This window comes from Geotrypetes seraphini, chromosome 15, assembly GCF_902459505.1.
Source record: "Geotrypetes seraphini chromosome 15, aGeoSer1.1, whole genome shotgun sequence".
Classification (NCBI taxonomy): Eukaryota; Metazoa; Chordata; class Amphibia; order Gymnophiona; family Dermophiidae; genus Geotrypetes; species Geotrypetes seraphini.
In genome coordinates this window covers 21,790,172-21,808,629 of record NC_047098.1, presented here as the reverse complement: position 1 = coordinate 21,808,629, position 18,458 = coordinate 21,790,172, and the positions used below count along the sequence as shown (strand labels likewise).

Sequence of the window (18,458 nt, the reverse complement as noted above, 5' to 3'; positions counted from 1 at the left end):
AGTTGGATCCGCTTTTATCAATAATTATGCTATGATTGGATGATAAACTCTTGCCCCAAGAGGGGGTAACCTCCCCCTCTTCAGAGTTTTATGTCTCTGAGCTGAGTTACTGTATAGTGGTTCCTTCTCTTCTGGTGGTTTAATTGACTTGAGTCAGTCTCTTAATTACAGCTTAGTTTCTTTTCTGACTCTTTTGATACATTTCCCTGCTGTATTGGAAACGAGGTTGGCTCTTAGGCATTGGTGGAATGAGGCATTATGACATCACTACTCTTCGGGTTTCTGCCAGGTAACATAGTAACATAGTAAATGACGGCAGATAAAGACCTGAACGGTCCATCCAGCCTGCCCATTAGTTATACCCTTTAAAAAAATACATGATTAAATTAACTTGTCTCTTCTTTGATATTTCTGGGCCATAGACTGTAAAGTCTGGTATTGTCCTAGGTTCCAAATGCTGAAGTTGCCATCCAAGCTCACTCCAGCTTATCCAACCATCTCGTAATGTCTGGCCAGTAACATCCTCATGTTCCATGTTAGTGGAGTTCCCATTGATGCCCACCCCAGCCCATCCTACACCGAATCACCATATATAGGACACAGACCATGCTTGTCTGTCCAATACTGGCCTTAGTTCTTTAATTTACATCCTTTGTTTTCTAATTAGAGATCCTCTATTTTTACCCCTTGCTTTTTTTTTTTTATTCCATCACCGTTTTCCTCTTCACCACTTCCCTTGGGAGGGCATTTATTAGTTTAAAAACAAACAAACATGATTTGGCAACCCTGACTTTCAACAATATATAAAGGTGCAGCAGATCCAGAGGGAACGGTTCAGTTCTCTCCAGCATTCAAAGAACTTGTCCTTCTTAGATACATAAAGTGGATGGGACTAAATATACCACTTTTTCAGTGTGGTTACAATCGAAATAGTTTACATATTTTTAGGCAGGTCCTTATTTAGTACTTTGGGCAATGAAGTGTTACGTGACTTGCCCGGAGGCACAAGGAGCTACAGTGAGAATTAAACTCACAACCTCACGGTGCTGAGGCAGCTGCTCTAACCACTAGGCCATCGCAGGAAATCCAGCCTAGATAAAGAGACACAGGGGACCTGGACTGGCCATGAGGAGTCAGTTAGACATGCTGAAAATTGTCTCTACTTTTCAGGACACACAGCCATCTAGTCCCATAGTGAAGGTATTTCTGAGACAATCTTCATCGTTGGGGGATGGGAAGGGCAAAAAAAACCACACTCACATTTCTGATGGAGCATCTACCAGGAGCGAAACTCCAGCACTGTAATCCTCTCAGAAAGTTTTAGGATTAATTAGTATTAATGTTCAGCTAGCTCCCCCTTTTTTCCCCCTCCCCAAGAGCTTGTGCCTTCCAGTCACACAGGACTTAAAAGCTGAACACCAGGGAGGAGATACTGAATGTCCCGAAAGCAGCACCAGAGGCGGTTGCTACCTGCAGGGGTGGTTGAAATGCAGGCTCCGTCTGTTCAGCTTCTCTGGATTGTTGGACGCCATGTGGGAAAATTCACGGAAGATATCCAAATAGGTGGCATCACCTGCGAGACAGGGGACAAAAGAGAGCCATGAGCTCACTTCACTCCAAGGGCATGAAGAATCTGAGTTTGCATCATCCTGAACGTGGCCTCTGAGCTCAGAGCTAGACAGGGGAATCATACACTCAAAGTAGACGTGCTCTATCATCGCACCTGCTTTTCTTCCACCCCAGAGTTTAAAGAGTTCTAGGTTCAAATGTCACGAAGAAATCAGACTGAACTCTCTTGGTTAATCTGATTCTCCTCAGTGATTGTTAACACCATCCAGTTCTTTATAATTCATACTCAACAGTTGGCAACCTAACCAGTCTTTTTTAGGGTCAGCTTGCCAAGTCAAAACAAATATTTTGTAGAAATTGTCAGTCTACCAAGAAGAAACAAATCTCCTCTCCTATAACAAAACATGGTCTCTGGTACTTGAATATTGTAAATTGGACTTTTGATGTTTGTTTATCTTTTCATGAAACCCACTATACATTTTAATGTTAACCGTTATTATTTCTTTTCCTATTATGGTATACATATCTCGTTCCATTACTCTTCCAATCAATGTATTTGATCCTTTTATGATGATTTTTTTCATTGTATCCTTCTGACATAGTTTATATTTAGATTTGCTGCATTACTGGCTTATCCCAACTGCATCACTTTTTCTTTTTTATATATAATTATGTTTCTGCAATTTGATAGACTCGGCTAGTGTTATACTTGCTACCTGTTGCTTTCTCGGCAGCATTTTCATTGTTGTTTTTCTTTGTTGTATAATTACCAAAGCCAATAAAATTTTATGAAAAAAAAAAAAAAAAAAAGAGAAGAAACAAATCTCAATTATTATAGGTCTGTTTTATTAATAAGTAAATTTGATCTTCTAAATGAACCAAGATACGGTACCAAACCTATGCTGACAACCTGACAGACATAGTGAATTCTCCACTCTAGTGCAGACCTCAGTAAGTGGAAGAGCTAATACGACATACAAATCGTAATAATAGTCTGCTGGACAGATTACCTCAGATGTCAATGAAATTAATGCACAAAAGTGCCAATCCTCAAGACTTCATACCTCACATGAGAGAAGTGAAGGTCATTTACTTTTGAGAGAAAAGAAAAAAAAACCCAAAACTTTTTTATTGGTTTTTCTTTGAAAATAATGAATTCCAAATATTTACAAGAAATGGGAAGGTAACTAAGGCTTGTGTGATAACCTAGTTCAAAAAGGAGAAATGTGGTTGTTACCTGATAATTTTCTCTCTTTTAGTCTCTCCAGACCGGCACAGAGGATGGGTTTACGCTCCTCTGCCAGTAGGTGAAGACTGAGCACACACTGAATTCTTACAGTATAGCCCCTCCTAGAATCAGTCTGACAAATAGACAAGCAGAAACTCAAAACCATAAACTTTCACCAAAATTCAAGAAATGTATGAAAATGACTTTTTGAACAAAGAACAGTGCGAAACCAAGCACAACTGTTGGCGAAGAATCAGAGCATATAACCAGAAATAACCCCACAGTTTGCCAGTTACACCAGACAAACCAGATGTCGCTGCTCCACAATCACTATTTATACTCCCCATGAAATCCCCCCAAAAGACAACTCTTCACAGAAGCATGCACAAAAACACAGGGTGGGTTCTGTGAGGTTTGGAGAAAGAAAACTAGAAGATAAGAACCTAATTTCTCCTTCTTTATCGTCCCTCCAGATCAGCACAGATGAATGGAATGGACCAAAGCAGTACCTATCATGGGGTAGGATCCCCAAAGGGCCGCCACAAGAACGCGCTCCCGAAAAACAGCATCCCAACGCACCTGAACGTCCACCTGGTAATGATGCACAAAATAATGCAAAGAAGACCAAACTGCAGCCTTACAGGTATCCACCGGGGACACAAGAGAGGATTCAGCCCAGGAAGTTGACTGACCCCTACTGGAATGAGCTTTGAGAGATTCTGGAACTGGCTTTTTTTGAAGAAGGTATGCTGAAGCGATAGTCTTTTTGATCCAGCGCACTATAAAAGTTTTAGAGGCACCTTCTCCCTTACTACTGCCCACCAGGAGAATAAAAAGACGATCTGACCGCCTGAACTCCTGAGTCCATCTTAAATAAGTACGGAGGACTCTGCAGACATCCAACTTGTGCAACTGCTCTGCTCTAAAACACCCTCCCGATTACCCAAAACCAGAAAGGCAACTGTCTCTTTCACATGAAAAGGAGAAACGACCTTAGGAAGAAAGGATGTAACAGACCATAGTACCACAAGCTCCTTTGAAAACTCCAAGAAAAGGCTTGTAACTCCAACATGCGCTGAGCTAAGGAAATGGTTACAAGAAAACCCATCTTCAAAGTAAGGTCCTTTACAGTGCAGGAACCAAGGGGCTCAAACAGAAGACAATTCAACAAGGAAAGCACCAGATTGAGATCCCAAGCTGAAACCGAAGGGCAAACTGGAGGTTGAATCACATCAGAAAGAGATGACAACCGTTGACCACACAAAAGACTCCTAAAGGAGGACAAGGCTGCCACCTGAACCCTCAGGGAGGACCAGGCAAGGCCATGCTCCAGGCCGTTCTGCAAAAACTCCAAGATGTGCAGCAGGGACACATGCAAGGGAAGGACCGCCCGATCAGAACACCAGGTGCCAAATGCGCACATAAGCCCGAGACATTAAAAGTGGCAAGATCCCAAAAGTGTAGAAACCACCTTATCTGAATAACCTTTCTTGCTTAGGTGTTCCCTTTCAAGAGCCAAGCCATATGACAAAAGGGACCAGGATCGAACATGGGAATAGGACTCTGAAACAGCAGATCACTTGAGAAGGACAGAAGAAGGGAGTCTTTTCCTCTATTCCCCTTGTCAAGCCTCTTGGAAGAAGCAGGAGTGAAAAATTGCAGGTAGACCTTAGGAAATTGGAAGACTGGATGTCCAAGTGGCAGATGAAATTTAATGTAGACAAATGCAAAGTGATGCAATTTGGGAAGAATAACCCAAATCACAGTTACCAGATGCTAGGGACCACCTTGGAGGTTAGCACTTCTTTGGCTTGCAAGAAGTGTTCATGTGAACCAGAAAGATAATGTGAACCAGAACGAACGCAGGTAGGGCTGGTCTCGGTTAGGGCACTGGTCTTTGACCTGGGGGGGCTGCCGCATGAGCAGACTGCTGTGCGCGATGGACCCAACAGCGGCTGACCCAGCAGCGGCTGTTCTTATGTTCTAAATGAAACCAGCAGCTGAATGGGAGGAAAAAAAAAATATGAATGAATACAGTCCTGGCGCAGACAGAAAAGCACCGCCTCGGGCCTGTTCTGGTGTTTTGGTTTTTTTCAAAGCAGCTTTAAATTAAAAGGAGCAAACCCCAGAGGCACTCAAAACTGTAGTCTTTGCCTGACCATGGCAAGGAGTACAGTTGAGGCTCCAGTGGGAGGTGGGGGAAATGGGGGGAGGTACTCGACCACCCGAATGTGACACCCCCAAGGTGGTCATGGTCTCATGAGACCCCAGCTCAGTCCAACCAGAAAATAGGGGTAGATTAAAAAAAAAAAAAAAAAGGCCACTCTGCAACAGATCCTGCCAAGGCCTAAAAGAAGACAGCACAGGTTTACCACATCCACCTGCTGGAGACTGAGAACAGACTGATTCTATGAGGGACTACACAGCCTGCTTGTACTGTAAGAATTCAGTGTGTTCTCAATCGCCACCTGCTGGCAGAAAAGCATAAACCCATCCATCTGTGCCAGTCTGGAGGAACGACAAAGAATATGCTTCAGTATTTTCTTTGGAACTAGCTTCAGTAGTTAACTTACCCTGAGTAGCATGCTATGACAGCCATTCTAGAAGACACGTATGGCATCTCCATAAATAAATGCCCTACCCATGTAAATATTGATTTTAGAAAGCCACAGTTTACATGTTCAGACCCTCAGCATGCACAGTTTGGAAAGTGAAGTATTTCAGGCATGGTTTGGGCGGCTACCAAACCATATTTCCAATTTGAATGACACCAATGCACAAATGCTTTAAAAAAAAAAATGCTCCTGAACCTCAGCATCTAGATCTAATTCTGAGACAGAAGTATGGGTCAGAGATTTGCCACACGGATTATCTTTCTGGTGCTAAAACTACCTTAGAATTTCATAAAATGCTACTACTACTATTTGTTATTTCTATAGCGCTACCAGATGCATGCAGCGCTATACATTAAAATACAGTTCTTTTAATTTGGTTCTTTCATTGGTATGTCCTGGATGTCCCTTTTTATAAAACCTGTCACCTACACAATGTAAGTGGTGGTATGATATGCAGAACCCCTGTGCAATATTTATTTATTCATTCAGCGTGAGCGGACTGCTGGCAAGATGGACCGCGGGTTCTGACCCAGCAGCGGAAATTCTTATGTTCTTATACTGCTCTCCCAGAGGAGCTCAGACCGGTTTACATGAATTTATTCAGGTACTCAAGCATTTTTCCCTTTCTGTCCTGGTGAGCTCACAATCTATCTAATGTACCTGGGGCAATGGGGGGGATTAAGTGACTTGCCCAGGGTCACAAGGAGCAGCGTGGGTTTGAACCCACAACCTCAGGGTGCTGAGGCTGTAGCTTTAACCACTGCGCCACTCTAGAAATCAAAATGTAGCCAAAGTGAGCCAAGTATAGGACAATCAAGCCATTGTGACATCACTGATGAGGTTGACTCTTATTGGTGGAATGAGGCGTTATGATGTCACAATACCAGTTCTTATTATTGGAAGCTGTAACTTTTCACACTATTTATTTATTCAATTTTCTATATCGTTCTCCCAGAGGATCTCAGAACAGTTTACACGAATTTATTCAGGTACTCGGGCATTTTTCCCGTGTTGAAGGTGTTTCACTGTAAATAGCTACTCGAGTTGTGTGTGCTGCCACATATACGAGTATCTCTTGTGGCCTTCTAGATAGTTTAGAAAAAGCTTCACGTTCAGTGACCCTTCTGGAAAATATCTTGCTAATTTTAAGCATCCTGATTTGATTGTACTTTTTCTACCTAGATGCCCCATGCAAACTCAGCTCTCACGTGGTAACTGTGTGTATGGCATGGAAAAAGAAGCCAAACTTAGAAAAATTGGTATCAATAGTGATGAACTGTCCTTAAACTACATTGAGGACGATATAAAAGACTGTGCTTCCAAGGAATGATTAAATGAAATAAATAATCAATGAATAAATAAGAGGACCAATCAGTACGGGCCCAGTACCCTCGTAATAACCATTGGCCCCGGGCAGGTGCTTATGGAGTGACAAGTCACTTAGAAATAAATCTAAATAAACCCTGTCCCGTACATCATCTTGTCCTCATATATCTGTATAAAATAATAAATACTAAGAAGCACAACCACCCCCAGACTTAAGTGGAAAGGAGAGAAAATCACTGAAAAGAGTTCTCCCCAAGGCTTTCCAAAAAAAAAAACCAACATGAAAACCTAAGTGCAAAAATAGCCAAAAAACATCAAAAGAAAAATGAAAATAAGATCCTCAGTCTCATCCACAAGTCCAAATAATAGTGAACCCTAAACACTTGGCACAAAATATTCGTGAAAAATAACACAGGAATTAAGTCAAAGCAAAAAAAAAACTAAAAATATATATGTGATAAATAGTAACACACCGCAACTTTCAACCAAACATGAGCCACAAAGGCTCACAGGTGTGTGAACAAGCAGTGAATAGTACTTAGCTCGAGCGGCTGCAATTAATCCAAAGCGGGACAGAATCCGAAGTTCACCAATCTTCACTGTTCGATTCCGCTCGCTGTTCAGTTCCGCTCGAATAATCCAACTCGCTCAAATGTCACTGTTTCCAATCCGTTCACTGTTAAATCCACTCGCTCAATCCCGTTCACTCAGTGTCACTATTCAACTCTGCTCACTGTTCAATTACACTCGCTCAAATCCGCTCACTCTTCCGCTCACTCGACAGGTCCTGTTTCAATGTCCTCATCAGGAGGGAGCAAATAATCAGCTATATTAGTAAAATGACTGAAAATTCACAAGCCCAGCCCCCAATATCAGGGACGGAATAACCAGCAGCAGCGGCACAATCACGCTGGGGCCCGTACTGATTGACAGGATATGTTTTCAGTTAATGCCCCTCAATCATGGAATCTTCTACCCCAACACATCAGAGAACTAAAAGACCTAACTCAGTTTAAAAAAATGCTAAAAACTTTTCTTTTCAAAGATGCGTATGGTTATTATGAGTAGTAAAAATTGACAATCTTATATACATTTTCGGTTTTTTTTCTTTTTAAAAAAAAAAAAAAAAAACAGCCACCTCTTACCCACCTTTTGTTTTTCCCTTTTATGTTTTTTCCTCTCTTCTATCAAAATTGTAACTATTTCCCTATTTAGCCTCACATGTCGTGTATATTTTACCCTCACATTATTGTGAATTTAGGTTTTTGAGTAGTTTGTAAAGTATGTTTCTTGTCTATACAACAAATTTGTTTTTATGTCATTTTTAACATTGTACTTGTTTCATTTATTAATACATGTTATTTTTATTGTACATCGCCTAGCAAGTTATATAGGCGATTCATCAAGACTTAATAAACTTGAAACTTGAAACTTGAAACTTATTTATTCATTGATTATTTATTTCATTTAATCATTCCTTGGAAGCACAGTCTTTTATACCGTCCTCAGTGTGGTTTAACCCTTTCAGGACCAAGGGACCTATTTGTCCCCTAACTTTAAAATCCTATCAATTTTGATTGGGATAGTCTACAGTTCTAAATTTGATATGTACGGATTCCATAGGATACTGCCTTTATGTAAACAAACTGGTTCCGACATTCATTCATTAGCGTCGTTGCCAGATTGACGAGAAGATTCACTTGCCACACTGTCCATAAGCCAGAAGTGTGATTTTTTTTAAATAAAAATAATGATATTTCACCAAAAAAAAAATCAATTTTTTGGCATCTGCAAGCCCTTTTTACCCTAAAAATGTCGTCAAAACCACAAAAATTGGCCTACGATCCTTATGGTCCTGAAAGGGTTAAGGACAGTTCATCACTATTGATACCAATTTTTCTAAGTTTGGACTCTCATGATTATTGGTATATATATATACTACGGTTTCTTTTTGGCGGTAAAGCACTTGCAGAAACATTTCCTGAGCATCGTGGGGATGCTTGGTTGGGTTTTGCTACTCTTTTATTTCCATGTGCTCAAGCCAACACTCCTTTAACAAGGGGCCCTTTTACTAAAGCTCAGCACACACTTAGGGCTCCTTTTATCAAGCCGCGCTAGCGGGGTTAACGCGCGAAACTTTTCATCACGCGCTAGCCCCTAGCGCGGCTTGATTAAAGGAGCCCTAAGGTGCGCTAACCGACTAGCGCGCGCTAAACATTGACACATGCATGTTAGTCTATGGGCGTGTTGGCGTTTAGCGCGCGCTAATCGGTTAGCGCACCTTAGGGCTCCTTTTATCAAGGCGCGCTACGGGGGTTAGCGCGCGCAACTTTTCATCACGCGCTAGCCCCAGCGCTGGCCTAACAACTACCGCCTGCTCAAGAGGAGGCGGTAGCGGCTAGCGCGGCCGGCAGTTTAACGTGCGCTATTATGCGAGTTAAACCGCTAGCGCGGCTTGATAAAAGGAGCCCTGAGGTGCGCTAACCGACTAGCGCGCGCTAAACGCTAACACGTGCATGTTAGTCTATGGGCGTGTTGGCGTTTAGCGCGCGCTAATCGGTTAGCGCACCTTAGAGCTCCTTTTATCAAGCCGCGCTAGCGGGGTTAACGCGCGAAACTTTTCATCACGCGCTAGCCCCTAGCGCGGCTTGATTAAAGGAGCCCTAAGGTGCGCTAACCGACTAGCGCGCGCTAAACATTGACACATGCATGTTAGTCTATGGGCGTGTTGGCGTTTAGCGCGCGCTAATCGGTTAGCGCACCTTAGGGCTCCTTTTATCAAGGCGCGCTACGGGGGTTAGCGCGCGCAACTTTTCATCACGCGCTAGCCCCAGCGCTGGCCTAACAACTACCGCCTGCTCAAGAGGAGGCGGTAGCGGCTAGCGCGGCCGGCAGTTTAACGTGCGCTATTATGCGAGTTAAACCGCTAGCGCGGCTTGATAAAAGGAGCCCTGAGGTGCGCTAACCGACTAGCGCGCGCTAAACGCTAACACGTGCATGTTAGTCTATGGGCGTGTTGGCGTTTAGCGCGCGCTAATCGGTTAGCGCACCTTAGAGCTCCTTTTATCAAGGCGCGCTAGCGGGGTTAACGCGCGAAACTTTTCATCACGCGCTAGCCCCCGCGCTGGCCTAACAACTACCGCCTGCTCAAGAGGAGGCAGTAGCGGCTAGCGCGGCCGGCAGTTTAACGTGCGCTATTATGCGAGTTAAACCGCTAGCGCGGCTTGGTTAAAGGAGCCCTGAGGTGCGCTAACCGACTAGCGCGCGCTAAACGCTAACACATGCATGTTAGTCTATGGGCGTGTTAGCGTTTAGCGTGCGCTAATCGGTTAGCGTACCTTAGGGCTCCTTTTATCAAGCGCGCTACGGGGGTTAGCGCATAGGACATTTCATCACGCGCTAACCCCCACGGCAGCCTAAAATCCTAACGCCTCGTCAATAGAGGCGTTAGGTACTAGTGCGGCAGGCGGTTTAATGCGCGGTATTCCACGTGTTAAACTGCTACCGCACCTTGATAAAAGGAGCCCTTAGTAAAAGAGGGGATAAATGTGCTGACTCGATGGGCCATTCAGGTCTGTATTTGCTGTCATTTACTGTGTCACTCTGAAGCACATGGGCCCAATATTGAGCCCATGGGAGGCCGTCCATGGTGATCCCAAATATTCAATGCTGGGGCCATATCTGGCTACTGGCATTAAATATCCAGGTCTTAGCTGGCCAGCTAAGGACTAGCATCCAAAACCAGACCTGCCTTTTAGGTGGCTCTACGTCATCTGGCCAAGCCGGCTAGCCAATGAATATTGGCAGTGACCGGCAAAGTCGCATGGCATAGCCAGTCACCAGCCAATCTGGCGAACCAGATATTCAACGGGAGATAGTGAGAGAGATTTTTAATAAATGAAATAAATACTTCCACAGCCAGCTGGGTCCCATTTCTGGAAAAGAGAGATGGTCATTCCCACTCTGGGATTGTGGAGGCTTTCAGTGTCCACCGTGAAGAAAAAAAGTTTAGATGGCACTCTCAACAGCACATAGGGCCCCTAGCTCCATGCTGTAGCATTTCCATACTGGCAGGGGGACCCCTATTGGCCCACTAATGCAACTTTTAGTGTCGATTTACAAAGCGTTACATGGTGGTCTTGCTAATTCTTTTAAATTTGTATTGTCTATTCAGATCTTTACGCTCTGTGGACCGAAGCCTTTTGGAAGAAAGGCAGGAGAGGGGAGATATGACACTGGGTGTCGACCTGGAAACTGAAAGATGTTTCTTTTCATCGGAGGAGATATCCTGTGGTTGGTGTACGTCGGATAATAACAGCGGCTGATCGGATTAACGGCTGAAGTGCTTGGGACAGAGATTTGTTGGTCTGACTGAAGTGATGCTTGTCCCTTTTGACTCTTATATCATCATGTTTATTATATCCTAATTTTACTGGGGGGGGGGTTAATTTGTTTTATGTCTTTATTTTTAAATTATTCCTCAGAATTCCATTGCTCAACGGTTTGTTTGGTTTTTTGGGTTTTTGTTTTTTTCCCCCACTCACATTCCTTTGTTATTCATTCTTTTTCATATTTATTATGTCCATATATGTTCTTTTTAAAATTTTCCATATTTAGTTTTAACTCAAATAAATATAATTTATTTAGTTTATCTATTTAATTATTACTGAGATGTATATTTTACTTTAAAAAGTACTATGGCCTTAGAGAGATCAGTGTACTCTTGTTAGAATGTTTAATTTTTTGTTCAAGATCTCTATCTTTATTTTATTCCTACTGCTCAATAACTGTCTTCTAGGTACTTTAGTTAGATTGTGAGCCTTCGGGACAGTAAGGGAATTCCAAGTACCTATTCTTTATTTTATCTTATTTTATTGTATTCTTTAATATATATTTCTCTGTAAACCGCTTCGAACCTAAAGGATTTAGCGGTATATAAGAAATAAATTACATTACAAATTACATTACATATGATAGTGATGTTCAAATACATCCGTTGCATAAATGCAGAGGAGATGAGTCGCTCTCAATTGAAAGGAAGTTCTGGAATGAAGCATTATAGGATAAAGGTGGAGAGAACGAGAGGGCACTCTCTAAAGTTAAAAGGGGATAGATTACGTACAAACATAAGGAAGTTCTTCACCCAGAGAGTAGTAGAAAACTAGAACGCTCTTCCGGAGGCTGTTATAGGAGAAAGCACCCTCCAGGGATTCAAGACAAAGTTAGACAAGTTCCTGCTGAACCAGAACGTACGCAGGTAAGGCTAGACTCAGTTAGGGCACTGGTCACTGGCCTTTGACCTAAGGGCCGCAGCGAGAGCAGACTGGACCACTGGTCTGACCCAGCAATGGCAATTGTTATGTTCTTAAAGGTGAAAGGAGAGAGATTTAAAAGTAACTTGAGGAAATATTTCTTCATGGAAGGGGTATTTAATTTGTGGAACAGCCTCCAAGTGGTGGTGGCTGATAAAAAAAACTGTATCTGGATTCAAGAAAGTTTGGAATTAAGCATATAGAATTCTAAGGGAGGGGAAGGGATAATGGATGGCATATATGGGCAGACTGGGTAGGCCACATGGTAGAGAGTTGCGCGGGGACAGAAATCCCACCCGTCCCCGCCAAAGTCTTACCCGTCCCCACCCGTCCCGGTGAGGCTTTGTTTAAGCCCTCCCTCCCCTCCGACATCAGCGCTGACGTCGGGAAGACTTCCGTTCGGCTCTGTGCTGCAAGCAGAGCGGGTAGGGAGAAAAGCCGCGTGACTTAGTACATCCAGCCCCGCAGGAAGCCCGCGACCCTCGGAGGCGTCCCCACGGGATCCCCGCGACCCTAGGGGGCGTCCCCATGGGATTCCAGTGACCCTAGGGGGCGTCCCCACGGGATCCCCGTGACCCGAAGGGGGAACCCGCGGGATGCCCGCGGGTCCCGCGGGATTCCCATCGTCCCCGTTCCCGTGCAGCTCTCTACCACATGGTCTTTATCTCCCTTCATTTTCTCTGTTTCTGTATTTCCAAGGATGTTTTCTGTTTTCAATATAAGACATGATGAGTACCAGGTAGCTCTTTTCAAGGCAGAAGGCCTCAGCGCAGTCCTTACTTTCTTTCCAGAAACAGTTAAAAGCAATTTTTTTTTTTCAGCAAGACTTTTTATGACAGCTAATGTTTTAAATATTTAGATGTGACTTTGCAGCTGGTATTTTTTATGCTGTTTTATTACAGCTGTTCTGAATATGGTGTATGGTTTTTCTACTGCCTGTTTTGTTTTTATGTTTTTTTTACATACTTATAACCCGCTCTATTCTTCCTTTCTAAGCGGCGTAGATTAACAAACACATAATATAAGCAACACATTAAATAAAATCAAACATTACATACTAAAAACAACAAACACATAACTGAGCTTTCAGACATATTTATGAAATTAGAGCAATGAGTTCTTGGATTATATAAGCTACTCCCCCAACCTCTTTTACAAAACCATAGCGCTTTTTTTTTTTTTTTTTAGTACCGGCCGTGGCAGTAACAGCTCAAACGCTCATAGGAATTCTACGAGCATTGGAACTGTTACCACTGCGGCCGGTGCTAAAACCACGCTAAAGTTTTGTAAAAGGGGTGGATTTGTTAGTCATTCAGATTTGTAGATGAGCAGAAGAAAAGATTTTATAAATACAAGAAATAAACTTTCCGTAATACTGAATGGTCCTGAGAGCTCTAACCCAGCTTAAATTTTTGAGATAGGGCCCTCATCATCCTCTATTCAATCTGTCAAACTGGTTAATCAGAGCATAAAATCGCCCCCCCCCCCCCATGAGAAATACTTCTTAGCTAGATTGTAGTAAACTATCCCCTCTTTTACAAAACCGTAGCAGGGTTTTTAGCGCCGGACGCAGAGGTAACAGCTCCGACGCTCATAGAATTCCTATGAGGGTCGGAGCTGTTACTGCCACGGCCGGCGCTATAAACCACGCTACAGCTTTATAAGAGGGGAGGGGGGAGTGTTAGTCATATAACTACAGGAAACAAAGAGCCAAATTTTGCCTGTGCTTGCATGTTAATTTTTATGGGGGTGCTGGTACTGGACTATGTGAAGGCTCCGTAAAGTAACAAAGTAAGAGTAATACTCCCACTCCATCCCTGGCACACAATTGTTAAGGACATAAGAACATAAGCAGTGCCTCCGCCGGGTCAGACCATAGGTCCATCCTGCCCGGCAGTCCGCTCCCGCGGCGGCCCCAAACAGGTCACGACCTGTCTGAATCACCAGAAGGGGCTCCCTTGCCACCTTGGTTTCTCATTGAAGTCCTATCTTCCCATCGAAGTCCTAACCCTCCGGTCTTGCCCATGCACGACCTGGTTGGGTTTCTATACTTATTACCTGGTTAGCTTTCTATACTTGTGTTACATCCCAGCTCCTCCCTCAGTATCCCACGATCCCTTTATCCCTCAGGAATCCGTCCAATCCCTGTTTGAATCCTTGTACCGTACTCTGCCTGATCACTTCCTCCGGTAGCGCATTCCAAGTGTCCACGACCCTTTGGGTGAAAAAAAACTTCCTTGCATTTGTTTTGAACCTATCTCCCTTCAGTTTCTCCGAATGCCCCCTCATACTTGTTGTCCCCTTCAGTCTGAAGAATCTGTCCCTATCCACCCTCTCTATGCCCCTCATGATCTTGAAGGTCTCTATCATATCTCCCCTGAGCCTCCTTTTTTCCAGAGAGAAGAGCCCCAGCCTATCCAACCTCTCAAGAAACAGAAACAATCCACAATAACAGCCAAACTGAAGAGATTAGTAGGTTTTGACAGACTTTATTACAGTATTGTAAAAGACAGAGACATTGAGAGGAAGACAGAAGAAAACAAGGGGCAGATATAAACAGCAACAGATCGTACAGAAATCTAGACATACTGAAAATCCCATTTCAGTCAATACTGCATACAGAGTGTACAGACAAGAAGAGAGGACACAACATATTGAACAGAGGTGTACTGGCAAAGCAAGCGGTCAAAGAGTTAATATTTTCTGGCATATTTACAGCAATTTAGGTGCTTAGCAAGTGGCCCTCTCCCTGCCATGGCTTTTAGGAAGTGAGAAATTCCTACCCAAAGTAGCAGCTCGGAAGGGCATCAGAACAGTGCCTCCTTAAGAGCACCATTTAGTCTACTGGAAGTTCATCTGGCCCAAAATGGCCTTCCTCTTGGGAGACACTGTCAACAGCAACTATCATGTGGCTACCAGAGGTCATTGGGATTTCAACTACGCAGAATTTTTAAAATTGTCTAAGCCAGTCTTCTTGATACACAACAATTAAGCCAGGAAGACTAGCCTGTTGGAAAACTACCTTCCTCTGCCTGCTTAAAAGTATGCATGGACTTCCACAGCACAGCTTATTTTGCAGTGTACGAAAGCTGCTTGTAGATGGAGCAAATGATCAACACTGGATGGCGTCTGAACATCAGAGGAGCTATGAACATCTCCTCAGATACTAAATGTGGAGAAAATCTCGCTTCACTCAACTTGCAAGTAAACTCTGGAATTTGCTGACAGAGAATATGGTAAAAGCAGTCAGCTCAGCGGGGTTTAATAAAAAGTTTGGACATGAAAAGATCACAAACTTATTAAGGTAGACTTGGGAAAGTGCACGGTTTATTCCTGGGATAAGCAGCATAAAACCTGTTTTACTCTTTTGGGATCTTGCCAGGTCACTTGTAACCTGGCTTGGCCACTGTTTGAAACAGAATATTAGGCTTGATGGACCTTTGGTCTGTCCCAGTATGGTGATGTTTATGTATTTACCCCCAAATTCTATAAAGTATGCCTAAAGTTAGGCACCTACATTGGAAAACCTGGCCAATGTAGGACCCTAACTTAGTAATAGGCTAAATCAGTGCCACTCAGCAGCTCTTAATTGGCACTGGTTAGAGTTATCCAAAAGTTAGACACCTAAGTGGGTAGGCGAGATTCAAGTTAGGCACCTAGGCCCGTATTCTGTAAACGACGCCTTTTAACTTAGGTGCCTAAGTTAAGTCCAAAACGCCATTTAAAAGTGAACTTAAAAGAAAATTCAAGGCACCCTACTGGCCCTGAAAAAAACAGCGCTGGAATTACACCTTCGGAGGCGCTTTATGGTGCCTAATGCCACTGTAGGCATGGCTAATGCTGGAAGTGGCATTAGGTGCCATAAAGCACCTATGTTGGCGCAATTCACGTCAAAGGTAGGCGCCGGAAATTTAGGCCTTGAAAACCTTGGCCTACATTTCTGGCGCCTACCTTTGCCGGACGGCGCAGTCATGTGACTGACCCGTGATGGTGTCAGGTCAAAAGCGTGCCGGGACAAAGGCACGCGCAGACAACTGAGCGCAGCGCAGAGGCGCGCACCGCAGAAAATTACTGTTTTTAGGGCTCCGACGGGGGGGGGGGGCGTGGGGGGGGAACCCCTCCACTTTACTTAATAGAGATCGCGCCGCGTTGTGGGGGGTTTGAGGGGTTGTAACCCCCCCATATTTTACGGAAAACGTCACTTTTTCCCTGTTTTTAGAGAAAAAGTTAAATTTACAGTAAATTGTGGATGGTTACAACCCCCCAAACCCCCCATAACGCCGGCGCGATCTCTATTAAGTAAACTGGGGGGGCTCCCCAACAAAAACCCCGGCGGAGCCCCTAAAAACTGTAATTTTCTACGGCGCGCGCCTCCGTCTTGCACTCAGTTGTCGGCGCACGCCTTTGTCTTTCGCGGGGTTGTCTATGAACCCCTGTGATCGGTGGCCGCTTTTAAAGGTGGCCTCTGACAACAGCGCAGTTTAGAGAATCCGGGCCTTAGTGCAACGCGCATGATTAGGGTCAGATTGTGAGTGTTTTGAGTTAAGCAGACGTTTAGGCCAAGAAACCCTGGCATAGAGTGCGCCTAAATGTCAGAATGCTTAGTACCGCCTACGAATGCTTAGGCCGGGTTTAGCGGGATTCTATAATACGAGGGTCATTTCATAAATAATGTACACTATTTTAAAAAAATTTACATTTTTTTTTTTTTTTCCAAGTATTTCTTTACAATCCTTCGATATAGTCTCCCTGTTTTGCAATGACCGAGTCTCAACATCCAGGAAGCTTCATTATTCCATCCAAGACACTGTTTTGTTCATTTGCCGAATGACTCGGGTACCGGCGGAAGAAAGCTCTTCCAGAGATGCGAAACGATGTCCACGCATAGGTTGTTTCAACTTTGGAAAAAGGTCGAAGTCTGGTGGACTCATGTCTGGACTGTAGGGAGCATGAGGTAACACCTCCCAGCCGTATTCATGCAGTTTTTGTAATGACGACATTCCCTATGTGCGGGCGAGCGTTGTCATGAAGTGGCCCAGCCAAGAGCAACTGAGGTCAGGTTTTGTGCATTTTTCTGCGCACTTTTTTTTGCAAAAAAATCACGATAATACACTGCTATGACACTTCTTCCACATGGAACTTTGTCTGTGATGATGATGCCTTCATGATCATAAGCAAAAATCATCATTTGTTTGACTTTTGATTGAGCTCATTGAACTTTTTATGGTTGTGGGGAAGATGGAGCTCTCCACTCGTCATTGAAAAACTATGCAAATACGGCTGGAAGGTGTTACCTCATGCTCCTTACAGTCCAGACATGAGTCCACCAGACTTTGACCTTTTTCCAAAGTTGAAACAACCTATGCGTGGACATCGTTTCGCATCTCTGGAAGAGCTTTCTTCCGCCGGTACCCAAGCCATTCTGCAGCTGAACAAAACAGTGTCTCGGATGGAATAATGAAGCTTCCTGGACTTTGGGACTCATTGCAAAACAGGGACACTATATTGAAGGATTGTAAAGAAATACTTGAAAAAAAATAATAAAACATGTAAATTAAAAAAAAATATTGTGCATTATTTATGAAATGACCCTCATAGGTACCTAACTTTTTTCTCACATTTATTGATGCACTAGTTGGCACTGATTTTTTAGGTAACACATATATATATATATAGTAGAATCAGGCCCTTACTGTCTGAGAGGAAGGTGGGTGAGATAGGGTGCATGAGAGGTGCCAAGTGCTATAGAAATGGAAAGCATGCAATCATTTGGGGAGTTGGAAAAATAACTCGTTGCATGCAATGGAATATAAGATATTTGGCAACGCATGGTAAGGAGGAGGAATGGGGTGAAGGGAGAGGGTGGGAGGGGCATCAATTACAAATGTTTTGACTTTTATATTCAACCAATTAAAAAAACTTGAATTAATTTTTCAAAAAAGGAATCTGTGAGAGTGTTTTTAGATTAGGGAAGGAAAACAGGATTTTTCAAATGTATATGTGCTTTTTATCCCTCAGCCACCTGCACAATCACCTAGGGGTAGCTGGACACTTCTTTTTTGCTAGCTGCCTGGTATTTTCTTTCTGAAAATTATCTCGAATATGCATACTAAAAATGAACATCTATAATAATTTGGACATTACCTCCTCACTGACTCCCACATCCATGCTAAGTGCTTCCTATGAAATCAGAATTCCAGTCTCCAAAATTCTCTCCACTGTTTTCCCCACCACCTCTAAAACATGTTTGGCATGGTTGAATATAATTGTAGTTATAGGTACATAAACATTTCCAAACTGGGCCAAACCAATGGTACCTCCAGCCCAGCATCCTCTATCTGAAAGTGGCAGGCCGTGGAAGAAACAGGACATGTGTAGTGTGGTCCATCCCATGCCACACCATTCTAG

At 43.4% G+C, this 18,458-nt stretch overlaps 1 protein-coding gene across 3 annotated transcripts in view; it reads right to left on the bottom strand.

Annotated features, from left to right (window-relative positions):
* Positions 1-656: 656 nt before the first annotated feature.
* ACAP3 (ArfGAP with coiled-coil, ankyrin repeat and PH domains 3) overlaps positions 657-18,458 on the bottom strand; it is a 173,022-nt gene continuing 155,220 nt past the window's right edge. For 2 of the 3 annotated variants that reach the window (XM_033922305.1, XM_033922306.1), the window contains one exon: positions 657-1,573. In XM_033922305.1, the coding sequence (XP_033778196.1) occupies positions 1,467-1,573 (107 nt within the window). In that variant the 3' untranslated portion in view covers positions 657-1,466. The remainder of the gene's footprint in view (positions 1,574-18,458) is intronic. The other variant, XM_033922307.1, reaches the window with a different exon arrangement.